The sequence below is a fragment of the Mus caroli genome, unplaced genomic scaffold (genome assembly GCF_978045245.1).
Source record: "Mus caroli unplaced genomic scaffold, Mus_caroli_1 scaffold_8, whole genome shotgun sequence".
NCBI classification, from domain to species: Eukaryota; Metazoa; Chordata; class Mammalia; order Rodentia; family Muridae; genus Mus; species Mus caroli.
In genome coordinates, this window is record NW_028227263.1 from 48467917 (window position 1) to 48486654 (window position 18738).

The 18738-nt window shown below is 39.8% G+C and overlaps 1 protein-coding gene across 1 annotated transcript in view; it reads right to left on the reverse strand.

Annotated features, from left to right (window-relative positions):
• The window catches only part of Gdpd4 (glycerophosphodiester phosphodiesterase domain containing 4), a 117261-nt gene that overhangs the window by 76711 nt on the left and 21812 nt on the right, over nucleotides 1–18738 (reverse strand). The window contains exons 2-3 of the mRNA XM_021167569.2: nucleotides 9931–10127; nucleotides 322–425 (exon numbers count right to left, since the gene is read on the reverse strand). Of these exons, the coding sequence (XP_021023228.1) occupies nucleotides 322–425; nucleotides 9931–10113 (287 nt within the window). The 5' untranslated portion in view covers nucleotides 10114–10127. The remainder of the gene's footprint in view (nucleotides 1–321; nucleotides 426–9930; nucleotides 10128–18738) is intronic.

Consider the following 18738-nt stretch of genomic DNA (forward strand, 5'->3'; position numbering starts at 1 on the left):
TATGGACATCAGTAATCAAAGACTTCAGAGTGAAAATGACAGAGGATCCTGTCTGAGGGCTGGGGATGCTGGTAGCCCAGGGAAAGCTGAGAACACCATTTGACATTCTGTGCGTTGAGTGAGCAAGGGTAGAAGGGAGATGCAAGTTTGGGTGTAAGCATCTGACTACTGCCCTCTTACCCACTTCTTACCCACTGTGCTAACTCCACTCCTGTCCACCCTTGCTACGAAACCACCAGATCTTTTCTACCTGGGAAAGCCCAAGTGGCCCTCCAGTGAAGGAGTCCATATACCAATAAAAATACAGAAAACAGCACTCACCAGTCAAAGCCGTTATATTCATTGGAGGTTTCTACCCAGACGAACAGAAAAAGTGCAGACAAGATGAATGCTATTACCAGGCACATATAAAAAAATTGCTCTTTCTGGAAAGAGAGAAAAGTGTAACTTAGCTCCATTTGTTCCTGTGACTTCAATAATTCTTGTAAACATTTGCCAAAGGTCAGTACCGTTCTGGTGTTGGACATCAGCTTCCTTAGGCTAGAATAACCTGAGGTCTTATAAAGAGTAGGAATAAAAAAAAGGCAACAAGCACACACGGAAAAGGTGCCCTGATGAGCTGAAGAGGCCTGCAGGCACTGAGGCAGCACACCACTGCCTAGAGTGCAGACACAGTTGACTCCATCTTATACATGCTCCTTTGAAGAACCTCAGTGGACCTTTAAAATGCACATGATCAAATAATGTCTCTGCCCCACTAAAACCCTTCCAGGACTCCCTATGCTATTACACTGTCACCATCCAGCCTTCCACAGCCTACATGGTTCTATAGGATTAGTCCTTGCCCATCCCCTACCTCATCTCTTCTCCACTGACTCCCTTCCCAAGACCAGTCACACGAGCTGCTTTCTGTTTCTATAACACAACAAGCTCCATTCCTACTCAGGAGGAGCAAGGTGCTTGGCAGTTCTGCCTGAAGTGCATTTGTCCCAACACAAGACTGGTCCTGTCCAAGCTTGCAATCCCACCAACAATGGAGGAGTGTTCCTCTTTCTCCACATCCTCGCCAGCATCTGCTTTCACCTGAATTTTTGATCTTAGCCATTCTGACTGGTGTGAGGTGGAATCTCAGGGTTGTTTTGATTTGCATTTCCCTGATGATTAAGGATGTTGAACATTTTTTCAGGTGTTTCTCTGCCATTCGGTATTCCTCAGGTGAGAATTCTTTGTTCAGTTCTGAGCCCCATTTTTAATGGGGTTATTTGACTTTCTGGAGTCCACCTTCTTGAGTTCTTTATATATATTGGATATTAGTCCCTTATCTGATTTAGGATAGGTGAAGATCCTTTCCCAATCTGTTGGTGGTTTTTTTGTCTTATTGGTGGTGTCTTTAGCCTTGCAGAAGCTTTGTAGTTTCATGAGGTCCCACTTGTCAATTCTTGATCTTACAGCACAAGCCATTACTGTTCTATTCAGGAATTTTTCCCCTGTGCCCATATCTTCAAGGCTTTTCCCCACTTTCTCCTCTATAAGTTTCAGTGTCTCTGGTTTTATGTGAAGTTCCTTGATCCACTTAGACTTGACCTTAGTACAAGGAGATAGGAATGGATCGATTCGCATTCTTCTACATGTTAACAACCAGTTGTGCCAGCACCATTTGTTGAAAATGCTGTCTTTCTTCCACTGGATGTTTTTAGCTCCCTTGTCAAAGATCAAGTGACCGTAGGTGTGTGGGTTCATTTCTGGGTCTTCAATTCTATTCCATTGGTCTATTTGTCTGTCACTATACCAGTACCATGCAGTTTTTATCACAATTGCTCTGTAGTAGAGCTTTAGGTCCGGCATGGTGATTCCACCAGAGGTTCTTTTATCCTTGAGAAGAGTTTTTGCTATCCTAGGTTTTTTGTTATTCCAGATGAATTGGCAGATTGCACTTTCTAATTCGTTGAAGAATTGATTTGGGATTTTGAAGGGGATTGCATTGAATCTGTAGATTGCTTTTGGCAAGATAGCCATTTTTACAATGTTGATCCTGCCAATCCATGAGCATGGGAGATCTTTCCATCTTCTGAGATCTTCTATAATTTCTTTCTTCAGAGACTTGAAGTTTTTATTATACAGATCTTTCACTTCCTTAGTTAGAGTCACGCCAAGATATTTTATATTATTTGTGACTATTGAGAAGGGTGTTGTTTCCCTAATTTCATTCTCAGCCTGTTTATTCTTTGTGTAGAGAAGGCCATTGATTTGTTTGAGTTAATTTTATTTTTTTATTTTTTTTTATTACATATTTTCCTCAATTACATTTCCAATGCTATCCCAAAAGTCCCCCATACCTCCCCCCACTTCCCTACCCTCCCATTCCCATTCTTTTGGCCCTGGAATTCCCCTATATTGGGGCATATAAAGTTTGCAAGTCCAATGGGCCTCTCTTTCCAGTGATGGCCGACTAGGCCATCTTTCGATACATATGCAGCTAGAGACAAGAGCTCCGGGGTACTGGTTAGTTCATCATGTTGTTCCAACTATAGGGTTGCAGATCCCTTTAGCTCCTTGGGTACTTTCTCTAGCTTCTCCATTGGGAGCCCTGTGATCCATCCAATAGCTGACTGTGAGCATCCACTCCTGTGTTTGCTAGGCCCCTGCATAGTCTCACAAGAGACAGCTATCTTTGGGTCCTTTCAGCAAAATCTTGCTAGTGTATGCAATGGTGTCAGCGTTTAGAAGCTGATTATGGGATGGATCCCTGGATACGGCAGTCTCTAGATGGTCCATCCTTTCATCACAGCTCCGAACTTTGTCTCTGTAACTCCTTCCCTGGGTGATTTGTTCCCAATTCTAAGAAGGTGCACAGTGTCCACACCTTGGTCTTCATTCTTCTTGAGTTTCATGCGTTTAGCAAATTGTATCTTATATCTTGGGTATCCTAAGTTTTGGGCTAATATCCACTTATCAGTGAATACATATTGTGTGAGTTTCTTTGTGATTGTGTTACCTCACTCAAGATGATGCCCTCCAGGTCCATCCATTTGGCTAGGAATTTCATAAATTCATTCTTTTTAATAGCTGAGTAGTACTCCATTGTGTAAATGTACCATAATTTCTGTATCCATTCCTCTGTTGAGGGACATCTGGGTTCTTTCCAGCTTCTGGCTATTATAAATAGGGCTGCTATGAACATAGTGGAGCATGTGTCCTTCTTACCGGTTGGGACATCTTCTGGATATATGCCCAGAAGAGGTATTGCTGGATCCTCCGGTAGTACTATGTCCAATTTTCTGAGGAACTGCCAGACTGATTTCCAGAGTGGTTGTACAAGCTTGCAATCCCACCAACAATGGAGGAGTGTTCCTCTTTCTCCACATCCTCGCCAGCATCTGCTGTCACCTGAATTTTTGATCTTAGCCATTCTGACTGGTGTGAGGTGGAATCTCAGGGTTGTTTTGATTTGCATTTCCCTGATGATTAAGGATGTTGAACATTTTTTCAGGTGCTTCTCTGCCATTTGGTATTCTTCAGGTGAGAATTCTTTGTTCAATTCTGAGCCCCATTTTTTAATGGGGTTATTTGACTTTCTGGAGTCCACCTTCTTGAGTTCCTTATATATATTGGATATTAGACCCTTATCTGATTTAGGATAGGTAAAGATCCTTTCCCAATCTGTTGGTGGTTTTTTTGTCTTATTGATGGTGTCTTTTGCCTTGCAGAAGCTTTGCAGTTTCATGAGGTCCCACTTGTCAATTCTCGATCTTACAGCACAAGCCATTGCTGTTCTATTCAAGAATTTTTCCCCTGTGCCCATATCTTCAAGGCTTTTCCCCACTTTCTCCTCTATAAGTTTCAGTGTCTCTGGTTTTATGTGAAGTTCCTTGATCCACTTAGACTTGACCTTAGTACAAGGAGATAGGAATGGATCGATTCGCATTCTTCTACATGATAACAACCAGTTGTGCCAGCACCATTTGTTGAAAATGCTGTCTTTCTTCCACTGGATGTTTTTAGCTCCCTTGTCGAAGATCAAGTGACCGTAGGTGTGTGGGTTCATTTCTGGGTCTTCAATTCTATTCCATTGGTCTATTTGTCTGTCACTATACCAGTACCATGCAGTTTTTATCACAATTGCTCTGTAGTAGAGCTTTAGGTCCGGCATGGTGATTCCACCAGAGGTTCTTTTATCCTTGAGAAGAGTTTTTGCTATCCTAGGTTTTTTGTTATTCCAGATGAATTTGCAGATTGCACTTTCTAATTCGTTGAAGAATTGAGTTGGAATTTTGATGGGGATTGCATTGAATCTGTAGATTGCTTTTGGCAAGATAGCCATTTTTAAAATGTTGATCCTGCCAATCCATGAGCATGGAAGATCTTTCCATCTTCTGAGATCTTCTATAATTTCTTTCTTCAGAGACTTGAAGTTCTTATTATACAGATCTTTCACTTCCTTAGTTAGAGTCACGCCAAGATATTTTATATTATTTGTGACTATTGAGAAGGGTGTTGTTTCCCTAATTTCTTTCTCCGCCTGTTTATTCTTTGTGTAGAGAAAGGCCATTGATTTGTTTGAGTTAATTTTATATCCAGCTACTTCACCGAAGCTGTTTATCAGGTTTAGGAGTTCTCTGGTGGAATTTTTAGGGTCACTTATATATACTATCATATCATCTGCAAAAAGTGATATTTTGACTTCATCTTTTCCAATTTGTATCCCTTTGATCTCCTTTTGTTGTCGAATTGCTCTGGCTAGGACTTCAAGTACCCTGTTGAATAGGTATGGAGAAAGTGGACAGCCTTGTCTAGTCCCTGATTTTAGAGGGATTGCTTCAAGCTTCTCACCATTTATTTTGATGTTGGCTACTGGTTTGCTGTATATTGCTTTTATCATGTTTAGGTATGGGCCTTGAATTCCTGATCTTTCCAAGACTTTTATCATGAATGGTTGTTGGATCTTGTCAAATGCTTTTTCTGCATCTAACGAGATGACCATGTGGTTTTTGTCTTTGAGTTTGTTTATATACTGGATTACGTTGATGGATTTCCGTATATTGAACCATCCCTGCATCCCTGGGATGAAACCTACTTGGTCAGGATGGATGATTGTTTTGATGTGTTCTTGGATTCGGTTAGCAAGAACTTTATTGAGGATTTTTGCATCAATATTCATAAGGGATATTGGTCTGAAGTTTTCTATCTTTGTTGGGTCTTTTTGTGGTTTAGGTATCAGAGTAATTGTGGCTTCATAGAATGAGTTGGGTAGAGTATCTTCTGTTTCTATTTTGTGGAATAGTTTGTGAAGAACTGGGATTAGTTCTTCTTTGAAGGTTTGATAGAACTCTGCACTAAACCCATCTGGTCCTGGGCTTTTCTTGGTTGGGAGACTATTAATGACTGCTTCTATTTCTTTGGGGGATATAGGGCTGTTTAGATCATTAACCTGATCTTGATTCAAATTTGGTACCTGGTATCTGTCTAGGAACTTCTCCATTTCATCCAGGTTCTCCAGTTTTGTTGAGTATAGCCTTTGGTAGAAGGATCTGATGGTGTTTTGGATGTCTTCAGGACCTGTTGTTATGTCTCCTTTCTCATTTTTGATTTTGTTAATTAGGATGCTTTCCCTGTGCCCTCTAGTGAGTCTGGCTAAGGGTTTATCTATCTTGTTGATTTTCTCAAAGAACCAGCTCCTTGATTGGTTGATTCTTTGAATAGTTCTTCTTGTTTCCACTTGGTTGATTTCGCCCCTGAGTTTGATTATTTCCTGCCGTCTACTCCTCTTGGGTGAGTTTGCTTCCTTTTGTTCTAGTGCTTTTAGGTGTGTTGTCAAGTTGCTAATGTGTGCTCTCTCTAGTTTCTTTTTGGAGGCACTCAGAGCTATGAGTTTTCCTCTTAGAAATGCTTTCATTGCATCCCATAAGTTTGGGTATGTTGTGGCTTCATTTTCATTGAACTCTAAAAAGTCCTTAATTTCTTTCTTTATTCCTTCCTTGACCAAGGTATCATTGAGAAGATTGTTGTTGAGTTTCCACGTGAATGTTGGCTTTCTATTATTTATTTTGTTATTGAAGATCAGCCTTAGTCCATGGTGATCTGATAGGATGCATGGGACAATTTCAATATTATTGTATCTGTTGAAGCCTGTTTTGTGACCAATTATGTGGTCAATTTTGGAGAAGGTACCATGAGGTGCTGAGAAGAAGGTATATCCTTTTGTTTTAGGATAGAATGTTCTGTAGATATCTGCCAGATCCATTTGATCCATAACTTCTGTTAGTTTCACTGTGTCCCTGTTCAGTTTCTGTTTCCATGATCTGTCCATTGGTGAAAGTGGTGTGTTGAAGTCTCCCACTATTATTGTATGAGGTGCAATGTGTGCTTTGAGATTTACTAAAGTTTCTTTAATGAATGTGGCTGCCTTTGTATTTGGAGCATAGATATTCAGGATTGATAGTTCCTCTTGGAGGATTTTACCTTTGATGAGTATGAAGTGCCCCTCCCTGTCTTTTTTGATGACTTTGGGTTGGAAGTCAATCTTATCAGATATTAGAATGGCTACTCCAGCTTGTTTCTTCATACCGTTTGCTTGGAAAATTGTTTTCCAGCCTTTCATTCTGAGGTAGTGTCTATCTTTTTCTCTGAGATGAGTTTCCTGTAAGCAGCAAAATGTTGGGTCTTGTTTGTGTAGCCAGTTTGTTAGTCTATGTCTTTTTATCGGGGAGTTGAGTCCATTGATATTAAGAGATATTAAGGAAAAGAATTGTTGTTTCCTGTTATTTTTGTTGTTAAAGTTGGCATTCTGTTCTTGTGGCTGTCTTCTTTTAGGTTTGTTGAGGGATTACCTTCTTGTTGTTTCTAGGGCATGGTTCCTGTCCTTGTATTGGTTTTTTCCTGTTATTATCCTTTGAAGGGCTGGATTCGTGGAGAGATAATGTGTGAATTTGGTTTTGTCGTGGAATACTTTGGTTTCTCCATCTATGTTAATTGAGAGTTTGGCTGGTTATAGTAGCCTGGGCTGGAATTTGTGTTCTTTTAGTGTCTGTATAACATCTGTCCAGGATCTTCTGGCTTTCATAGTCTCTGGTGAAAAATCTGGTGTAATTCTGATAAGCTTGCCTTTATATGTTACTTGGCCTTTTTCTCTTACTGCTTTTAGTATTCTATCTTTATTTAGAGCATTTGTTGTTCTGATTATAATGTGTCGGGAGGTGTTTCTTTTCTGGTCCAGTCTATTTGGAGTTCTGTAGGCTTCTTGTATGTTCATGGGCATCTCTTTCTTTAGATTTGGGAAGTTTTCTTCTATAATTTTGTTGAAGATGTTTGCTGGTCCTTTGAGTTGAAAATCTTCATTCTCATCCACTCCTATTATCCGTAGGTTTGGTCTTCTCATTGTGTCCTGTATTTCTTGGATGGTTTGAGTTAGGATCTTTTTGCGTTTTACATTTTCCTTGAATGGAATCTTCTGCACCTGAGATTCTCTCTTCCATCTCTTGTATTCTGTTGCTGATGCTCGTATCTATGCTTCCAGATTTCTTTCCTAGGGTTTCTATCTCCAGTGTTGCCTCATTTTGGGTTTTCTTTATTGTGACTACTTCCCTTTTTAGGTCTAGTATGGTTTTGTTCATTTCCATCATCTGTTTGGATGTGTTTTCCTGTTTTTCTTTAAGGACTTCTACCTGTTTGATTGTGTTATCCTGTTTTTCTTTAAGGATTTGTAACTCTTTAGCAGTGTTCTCCTGCAATTCTTTAAGGGATTTTTGTGCTTCCTCTTTAATGTCTTCTACCTGTTTACCAGTGTTCCTTTGTATTTCTTTAAGTGTGTTATTAAAGTCCTTCTTGATGTCTTCTACCATCATCATGAGATATGCTTTTAGATCCGTGTCTAGCTTTTCCGGTGTGTTGGGGTGCCCTGGACTGGGCGAAGTGGGAGTGCTGGGTTCTGATGATGGTGAGTGGTCTTGGTTTCTGTTAGTAAGATTATTACGTTTACCTTTCGCCATCTGGTAATCTCTGGGGTTAGTTGTTATCGTTGTCACTGTTTAAAGATTGGAGCAGACTCTGTGTTCCACTCACCAGAAGTCTCAAAATCCTGTGGTGGGTGTCGTGGGTAGCTGGTGGGTGTCAGCCGACCCTGCGCTCTAGCTACCCTGGTGCTGTTCAGGCCGGAAGAGGCCTGTGGCCCTACTCAGGCCGGTTTTCTGCTTCCCTATCTAATGCAGTCTCAGGTCGCGCGCGCAATTGGATTGGAGCAGAAGCTGTGTTCCACTCACCAGAAGTCTTAAGATCCTGTGGCGGGTGTTGTGGGTAGCTGGCAAGTGTCAGCCGACCCTGCGCCCTAGCTACCCCGGTGCTTTTCTCCCTAAAATTTCTTAAAATTACACACCATCTGATCCATTCACCTTTCCAACTTCACTTGCCAGAACTTCTCTATTCACTTCTGCTCCACCTAAACCTAACAATCTACATACTCCCTACATGCTTTGACGCGTCTAAGATAATTCCTCATACCATATCTAGCCAAATTTTAATCACCTTTCACCTTCTAAATAGTTACCTATGGCCTCTCCCTTATATGCCTATGTGTTTGTACATATACTTGCTGCTATGCTAGAATGTGAATGTATTTAACTTTTCACCCAGCAGAACATGAGTTATTTGAAAGTAGACCATGCCTGAAGCACATTTGTGACTAGAATACAAGCCAAGTATCTGGGCATGAAAAATATAAGGGACAGAGAACACCCTTGGTTACTCCAGGGAAGCATCCCAATTCCTACATTTCTCCTTTATAACTACTCAAAGCAGACATAAGCAATGAGAAATCCAGGACTGGAGACATAGCTCAGTAGTAAAGTACTTGCCTGGCATGTGCAAAGCCTTAGATTCACAACCATCAAAATCCCAAAGATAGGCAGCTAGGCAGGTGAAAACACACATATTTATAAAATAAAATACATTAACCAGAAATTAAAGATCTAATTAATGAAAATCTTGGCCTTTAGTTGGACTATGCTTACAGTCACGTGAAGGTGCGTGATTTTATCTATTGCACCTCAGAGCTCACCAGAGCTCAGTACATACTTAGAGAGACAGAGAGGCTTCCTAGGCTAGGCTTCATGCTACCGCTCAGTTTCACAAGAGTTCTGTTAGTGAAAATCAAGCACTTGCTTGGCCAGGAGCAAACCTTGTTTTCTACTGACTAGGTTCCCTATCTGCTCCCCACCCCATCCCCTCAGGAATACACTTTCCCCTTGGAAACTAACAGAATAGAAAATTAAAGATTGAGGTGCTGGTGAGACAACTTAGTGGTTAAGGGTATCTAATGACCAGAGTTCAATCCCTGCAATCCACATGGTGAAAGGACAAAACCAACTCCTATAGGTTGTCTTCTGATCACCACAGATTCATTCTCTCTCTCTCTCTCTCTCTCTCTCTCTCTCTCTCTCTCTCTCTCTCTCTCTCTCCCCGTAAAATAAATAATAAAGACTCAGACAAGGACTAGGACTATTATTGATAATGAAAGATTTGGGCATCTCCTGTGAACATCTCATTGCATCCAAGTCTTATTCAAAATTCAATGAATAAATGTAAAACTGAATGAAAGAATAAATGAATGATATAAATCAAGAAAAAGAAAGAAAATAAAATTGAGGGGCTGGGCAGGTGTTCAGCAATACAGCTTTTACCTAGCATACCAAAAAACCCATAGATATGTCCTTCTATAAAACAAAAGAAGAAAGGAAACAGAGAAAAGGAAAAAGGAAGGGAGGAAAAGAAGGCATCAGGTCCATTCAACTCTGACTCTAGACATACACAGTACTTTGATGGGAAAACTGAAGCCTAGTGTACCCAGCCTTGGGACTTCCAATAAGTTCTGCAGTGGTTAGAGACCCACCAACACCCACATCTACGTAATTGTAGTCTAGCTCCTTTCCATCTCTGTACCCGGGAGCAGCAACAGGATCCAAGTTCAGTTTTTTCCCACTCTCTGTATTGCCATTGGCAACTGTAGCAGCCAGTCAGGAAGGTGATGCAGCATTTGTGGTTGAAATACTGTTCTATCCACAGCCTGGAATTCTCATCTGTAGTTTTTGGCTTGCTACTAGACGAATCTTGGGTCTCTTCCATGATTCACCTTTTTGCTGGAAGGACAAATAAAATAATCAGAACCTAGGGTAGTTCCTGTTCATTTACTCAGCCTGTTGATAGACAGTTCTATCAGCAACAGATAGATAAGAACATGCATTTACAATCAAGGATGGAATGTGGGATTCAGGGCAGAGGAATAAAAGTTTCATCCAAGCTTCCCAACTAACTCACTGAACACTTTTTGTAGCCATTGCACCACACTAGGTATAGTTCTCTCACTTCTGAAGTGAGACCATATTTCTACCCTAGTCAACTAAAAGGTGCTAAAAGCATCAATCACACAGTATCTAACTGCAACATTCTCTTGAAATAACCCAGGATGTTAAATGTATGGGTGACATATGAAAAATGCCATCCTCCTTATGTGTGATTCAAACCCAACCTCCTGTCCCTTTCCCTTCTTACTCTCTGCCTTAGTTAGAGTTACTGTTGTCGTGATAAAACACCATGACCAAAAGCAACACGGAGAGGAAAGGACTTCGTATGCTCACACTTCCATATAACAATTCATCACCAAAAGCAGTGAGGGCAGGAACTCAAACAGGCCAGGAACCTGGAGGCAAGAGGCCATGGAGGGATGCTGCTTACTGGCTTGTGCCTCATAGTTTTCTCAGACTTCTTTCTTCTAGAACCCAGGGACAATAGACAACAGCTGGGTCCTCCACCATCAATCACTAAGAAAACGCCCTACAGTCTTGCCTATAGCAGGATCTTTAGATGTATTTTCTTTTTTTCTTTTTTTTTTAGATGTATTTTCTTAGGTGAGGTTCTCTTTTATGACTTTAGCTTGTGTCAGGATGACATAAGCCTATCCAGTATACTCTCCATGTGGGATCAGTGATGCATGGTAGAATATTCAAAACAGCAACAGTTGAAAAAATAAACTTTTGTTTTGTTTTGTTTTGTTTTGTTTTTGAGACAGTGTTTCTCTGTGTAACCCTGGCTTTCTCTAGACCAAGCTGTCCTCCAACCCAGAGATTCACTTTCCTCTGTTGGTTATCTGCCCAGCTGAAAAAAAAATACACATTTATTTTCCCTTCTTGCCAATACCACCAACAGCTATTATACAATTAGAATTAAGTATAAGCTGTTCTGGTGGTGCAGATGCATCAGTTCAGGCTGAGGAGGAAGGAGGAGGGCAAGGTTGAAGTTGATGTGGACTGAATAGTTAGGCCTGTCTTTATAGCAAGTCTGAAAAGAGAGAGAAATAGGAAGAGGAGGAGGGAGGGGACACATGGCTACACAATGGCATTAGGAACTCAGGTGTCTTCCATTTTGCTGTTCACCTTTGTCATCCAAGTTACAGCTAGCAGAAAATAGGAGAACAAAGAAGAGAATTCTGCCTTACTTTAAGGATTTTTACAGAAGCTAAACATGGCATTTCACAGACATTTTCTTATTGGTAAGAAAAGGGGGGAGCATAGTAAGTGAACAGATATTAAATTTTCTCAGGGTATCATGATAGATAATGCTGTTCCTTGGATTGGTTACATGGCTCAGCAGGTAAAGGCACCTGCCACCAAGCCTAAAAACCTGAGATCTATCCCCAGTATCTACATGGTAGAAGGAGAAGGCCAACTCCCATGTTTTTCTCTGACTGTCACTTTTGTGCTGTGAAACATGTGCACACACACAATCCAAACAAAATGAAAGAAAAAAAAGATCAAAGAATGTTGTTTTCATACCAAAAGACTTTCAAAGAACATGTAAATTCAGCCAGTGTGTGTATGTAGATGTGACATAAGTAGTTAAAAACAAACAAGAACACTCTTGAGGAAAACAAACAAAAATAAGATGATTATAAAAATAGTTATAAAGTCATAGAAGAGCTAACTCTAGGCAGCAGGCTCTACTACTAAGAATTCCAGCCATGTTCCATTGTGATTTTTTTATAAACATCATTCTGTGTCTGAACTGAAGAATCTCTAGTCTGGGGGGGAGGGTGGCAATATAGTCTCAGCAATTAAGACTGCTTAGTGCTCTTCCAGAAGATCAAACTTAAGTTCCAAGAATCCACATGGAGAGGCTCACAACGTCCACATAACTACAACTCCAGGAGACCTGGCATCCTCTTCTGCCTTCCTCAGGAAATCTACACATATGCATGCATGCTTGCTCACATACACACACACACACACACACAGGAACAAAATTTAAAACACAAAATAAAACAAACAAAATCCAAGTCTGAACTTCTACTTTGACCAAAATGGAATAGCAAGAATTATGATGACCTTTCCATTTTAATTGACTAAAACCTGGGGAAAACATACAATAATACTTTCCAGATAATGGACAATAATCAGTTATAGTCAAGAATCCCCAAGAGAGAGCTGGAGAGATTGCTCAATGGATAAGAGCACTGACTGCTCTTCCAGAGGTCCTGAGTTCAATTCCCAGCAACCACATGGTGGCTCACAACCATTTGTAATGGGATCTGATGCCATCATCTGGTGTGTCTGAAGACAGTTACAATGTACTCAAATAAATAAAATAAATCTTTTTCTTAAAAAAAAAAAGAAAAGAAAAGAAAAGAATCCTCTCCTCAACAGAGACTCTAAAAGCCAGAAGAGCCTGGACAAAGATCATGCAGACCCTACGGAAACACAAATGCCAGCCCAGGCTTCTATACCCTGCAAATTCTCAGTCATTATAGATGTCTCCACCAAAATATCCCATGGAAAAAAAAAACAAATTTAAACAATATCTATCTACCAATCCAGCCCTACAGAGGATTCCAAAAAGAAAACTCCAACATATGGAGAGTACACCAAAGAAAAAACAATAAATTAATCTTCTCATAACAAAACCAAAAGGAGAGAATCACATACACATAATGCCACTTACAACAACAAACATAAGAGGAACTAACAATCATCTGTCTCAATATCAATGGATTCAATTCTCCAATAAAAAAGACATAAGCTAACACTCAAGAAAAATCTAACATTTTGCAGCATACAAGAAACATACCTTAATGACAAAGACAGACACTACCTCAGAGAAAAAGTCTGGGAAAAAGTCTTCCAAACAAATGGTCATAATAAACAAGTGGGAGTAGCCATTCTAATATCCAATAACTGACTTTTAACCAGAAGTTATCAAGCAAGATGGGAAGGACACTTTATGTTTGTCAAAGGAAAAATTCACCAAGAGAAAGTCTTAATTCTGAACATCTATGCCCAAAATGTAAGGGCACCCATATTTATAAAATAAATTCTACTAAAGCTCAAAACACACATTGAACCCCAAATAGTAATAGTGCAAGCCTTCAACACCCCACTATCACCAATAGGTCATAAAAACAGAAACTAAATAGAGACATGGTGAAACTAATAGAGGTTATGAACCAAATGGATTTAACAGATATCTACAGAACATTTCACCCTAAAACAAAAGCATAAACCTTCTTCTCAGCACCTCATGGTACCTTCTCCAAAATCGACCATATAATTGGTCACATAACAAACCTTAACCAATACAAGAAGATTGAGATAATTCCCATGCATCCGATCAGATCACCATGGCCTAAGGCTGGTCTTCAATAACAACAAAAACAACAGAAAGCCTACATACCTATGATAACTGAACAACTCTCTACTCAATGATAACTTGGTCAGGGGAGCAATAAAGAAAGAAATTAAAGACTTCCTGGAATTCAATGAAAATGATGACACAATATACCCAAACTTACAGGTCACAATGAAAGCAGTGCTAAGAGAAAAAGTCATAGCACTAAGTGCTCTCATAGAGAAATTGGAGAGACATACAATAGCAACTTAACGGTACACCAGAAAGCCCTAGAACAAAAAGAAGCAAGCACACCCAAGAAGACTAGAAGGCAGGAAATAGTCAAACCCAGGGTCAAAATCAACCAAATATAAACAAAAAATTAAAAAAAAAATAAAAGGTTGGTTCTTTCAGAGAATCAACAAGATAGATAAACCCTTAGCCAAACTAAAGGGTACAAGAGGCAGTATCTAAATTAACAAAATCAGAAATGAAAAGGGAAACGTAACAACAGAAACTCAGGAAATTTTTTAAAAACTCATCAGATCCTACTACAAAAGCCTATACTCAACAAAACTGGAAAATCTAGATGAAATGGATGATTTTCAGGACAGATAACACCTACCAAAGTTAAATCAAGAGCAATTAAAATATCTAAACAGGCCCATATCCCCTAAGAAAATAGAGGATGAATTCTTAGAGAATACAAACAAGTGAGTAAAATAAGACATTTAATATAGGATATTGTATTAGGGTTTTATGGCTGTGAATAGACACCATGACCAAGGCAACTCTTATAAGGACAAAATTTAATTGGGGCTGGCTTACAGGTTCAAGGTTCAGTTCATTATCATCAAGGCAGGAACATGGCAGCATCCAGGCAAGTATAGTGCAGGAGGAGCTGAGAGTTCTACATCTTCATCTGAAGGCTGCTAGCAGAATACTGGCTTCCAAGAAGCTAGGACAAAGCCCACACCCACAGTGACACACGAACTCCAACAAGGTCACACCTGCTCCAACAAGGCCACACCTTCTAATAGTGCCAATCCCTGGGCCACACATATATAAACCATCATAGATTTGAAAGTGGAAAGATATCGAAATATTAAGAAAATCAAACTGAAAGAATGGAAATGAGAAACCCAATATTTGAATAGAAGCGCCATATGGGTCTGAGGAGATGGCTTGGTGAGGAAGAGCAGCTGCTCCGCAAGCATGACTTGAGGAGCCAAGCTTGAGTCCTCAGCACCATGTAAAAAGTTGGGCATGGCTATGTGTACTTCTAACTACAACACTGATGGAAACCTACCAAAAAACAAATAAACCAAAAGTGAGGTCAGGTTCAGTAAGAGATCCATCTTAAAGTAGTAAGTTAGAAAATACTAGAAGATATCTGGTGTTTTGTTCTGGTCTTTGTGTATGCACATACGCACACCCCTACATTCATATGCATACAATGCATACACACTCCACGGAAAGCCTCACTAAAGTACTAGATCAAGGGGGAGATAGAATATCAGAATTTGAAGACTATGTAGAGCAACTGGTCAAAGATGAATTTTTTTTTTAGAATTTCATAACTTCATTATTTTTTGTTTTTGTTTTTAATATTTTTATTAGGCATTTTCCTCATTTACATTTCCAATGCTATCCCAAAAGTCCCCCATAACCTCCCCGCCACTCCCCTACCCACCCACTCCCACTTTTTGGCCCTGGCGTTCCCCTGTACTGGGGCACATAAAGTTTGCACGACCAATGGGCCTCTCTTTCCACTGATGGCCGACTAGTCCATCTTCTGCTACATATGCAGCTAGAGTCAAGAGCTCCGGGGTACTGGTTAGTTCATAATGTTGTTCCATCTATAGGGTTGCAGATCCCTTTAGCTCCTTGGGTACTTTCTCTAGCTCCTCCATTGGGGGCCCTGTGATCCATCCACTAGCTGACTGTGAGCATCCACTTCTGTGTTTGCTAGGCCCCGGAATTGTCTCACAAGAGACAGCTATATCTGGGTCCTTTCAGCAAAATCTTGCTAGTGTATGCAATGGTGTCAGTGTTTGGAAGCTGATTATGGGATGGATCCCTGGATATGGCAGTCTTTAGATGGTCTATCCTTTCGTCACAGCTCCAAACTTAATCTCTGTAACTCTTTCCATGGGTGTTTTGTTCCCAATTCTAAGAAGGGGCACAGTGTCCACACTTTGGTCTTCGTTCTTCTTGAGTTTCATGCGTTTAGCAAATTGTATCTTATATCTTGGGTATTCTAAGTTTTTGGGCTAATATTCACTTATCAGTGAGTACATATTGTGTGAGTTCCATTGTGATTGTGTTACCTCACTCAGGATGATGCCCTCCAGGTCTATCCATTTGCCTAGGAATTTCATAAATTCATTCCTTTTAATTGCTGAGTAGTACTCCATTGTGTAAATGTACCACATTTTTTTGTATCCATTCCTCTGTTGAGGGGCATCTGGGTTCTTTCCAGCTTCTGGCTATTATAAATAAGGCTGCTATGAACATAGTGGAACATGTGTCCTTCTTACCGGTTGGAACATCTGGATATATGCCCAGGAGAGGTATTGCTGGATCCTCTGGTAGTATTATGTCCAATTTTCTGAGGAACCGCCAAACTGATTTCCAGAGTGGTTGTACCAGCTTGCAATCCCACCAACAATGAAGGAGTGTTCCTCTTTCTCCACATCCTCGCCAGCATCTGCTGTCACCTGAATTTTTGATCTTAGCCATTCTGACTGGTGTGAGGTGGTTGTTTTGAGTTGCATTTCCCTGATGATTAAGGATGTTGAACATTTTTTCAGGTGCTTCTCTGCCAATCGGTATTCCTCAGGTGAGAATTCTTTGTTCAGTTCTGAGCCCCATTTTTTAACGGGGTTATTTGATTTTCTGGAGTCCACCTTCTTGAGTTCTTTATATATATTGGTTATTAGTCCCCTATCTGATTTAGGATAGATAAAGGTTTAGGAGTTCCCTGGTGGAATTTTTAGGGTCACTTATATATACTATCATATTGTCTACAATTAGTGATAGTTTGACTTCTTCCTTTCCAATTTGTATCCCCTTGATCCCCAAGAATACATCAAAACGATCATTCATTATGAACAAGTAGGCTTCATCCAAAAGCCTTCATCCCTTTTGTTGTCAAATTGCTCTGGTTAGGACTTCAAGTACTATATTGAATAGATAGGGAGAAAGTGGGCAGCCTTGTCTAGTCCCTGATTTTAGTGGGAATGCTTCAAGTTTCACTTCATTTAGTTTGATGTTGGCTATTGGTTTGCTGTATATTGCTTTTATTATATTTAGGTATGGGCCTTGAATTCCTGATCTTTCCAAGACTTTTATCATGAATGGGTGTTGGATTTTGTCAAATGCTTTCTCAGCATCTGATGAAATGATCATGCGGTTTTTGTCTTTGAGTTTGTTTATATAGTGGATTACGTTGATGGATTTCTGTATATTAAACCATACCTGCATCCCTGGGATGAAGCCTACTTGTTCATAATGAATGATCGTTTTGATGTATTCTTGGATTCAGCTTGCAAGGATTTTATTGAATATTTTTGCATCAATATTCATAAGAGAAATTGGTCTGAAGTTCTCTTTCTGTGTTGGGTCTCTATGTAGTTTAAGTGTCAGAGTAATTGTGGCTTCATAGAATGAATTGGGTAGAGTACTCTCTGTTTCTATTTTGTGGAATAGTTTGAGGAGAATTGGAGTTAGGTCTTCTTTGAAGGTCTGATAGAATTCTGCATTAAACTCAGCTGGTCCTGGGCTTTTTTTGGTTGGGAGACTATTAATAACTACTTCTATTTCTTTAGGAGATATGGGACTGTTTATATCGTTAATCTGATCCTGATTTAATTTTGGTACCTGGTATCTGTCTAGGAATTTGTCCATTTCATCCAGGTTTTCCAGTTTTGTTGAGTATAGCCTTTTGTAGTAAGATCTGATGACATTTTGGATTTCCTCATGTTCTGTTGTTATGTCTCCCTTTTCATTTCTGATTTTGTTAATTAGGATACTGTTCCTGTGCCCTCTAGTTAGTTTGGCTAAGGATTTATCTATCTTATTGATTTTCTCAAAGAACCAGCTCCTGGTTTGGTTGATTCTTTGAATAGTTCTTTTTGTTTCTACTTGGTTGATTTCGCCCCTGAGTTTGATTATTTCCTGCCATCTACTCCTCTTGGGTGTATTTGCTTCCCTTTTTTCTAGAGCTTTTAGGTGTGTTGTCAAGTTGCTAGTGTGTGCTCTCTCTAGTTTCTCTTTGGAGGTACTCAGAGCTATGAGTTTTCCTCTTAGGAATGCTTTCATTGTGTCCCATAAGTTTGAGTATGTTGTGGCTTCATTTTCTTTCTTTCTTTTTTTTTTTTTTTTTGGTTTTTTGAGACAGGGTTTCTCTGTATAGCCCTGGCTGTCCTGGAACTCACTCTGTAGACCAGGCTGGCCTCGAACTCAGAAATCCACCTGCCTCTGCCTCCCAGGTGCTGGGATTAAAGGCGTGCACCACCACGCCCGGCTTGTGGCTTCATTTTCATGAAACTCTAAAAAGTCTTTAATTTCTTTCTTCATTACATCCTTGACCAAGGAATCATTGTGTAGAGTGTTGTTCAATTTCCACATGAATGTTGGCTTTCTATTATTTATGTTGTTATTGAAGACCAGCCTTAGTCTGTGGTGATCTGATAGGATTCATGGGATAATTTAAATATTTTTGTTTCTGTTGAGGCCTGTTTTGTGACCGATTATATGGTCAATTTTGGAGAAGCTACTATGAGATGATGAGAAGAAAGTATATCCTTTTGTTTTAGGATAAAATGTTCTGTAGATATCTGTTAAATCCATTTGTTTCATAACTTCTGTTAGTTTCAATGTGTCTCTGTTTAGTTTCTGAATCCAGGACCTGTCCATTGGTGAGAGTGGAGTCTTGAGATCTCCCACTATTATTGTGTGAGGTACAATGTGTGCTTTGAGCTTTACTAAAGTTTCTTTAATGAATGTGGCTGCCATTGCATTTGGAGCATAGATGTTCAGAATTGAGAGTTCTTCTTGGAAGATTTTACCTTTGATGAGTATGAAGTGCCC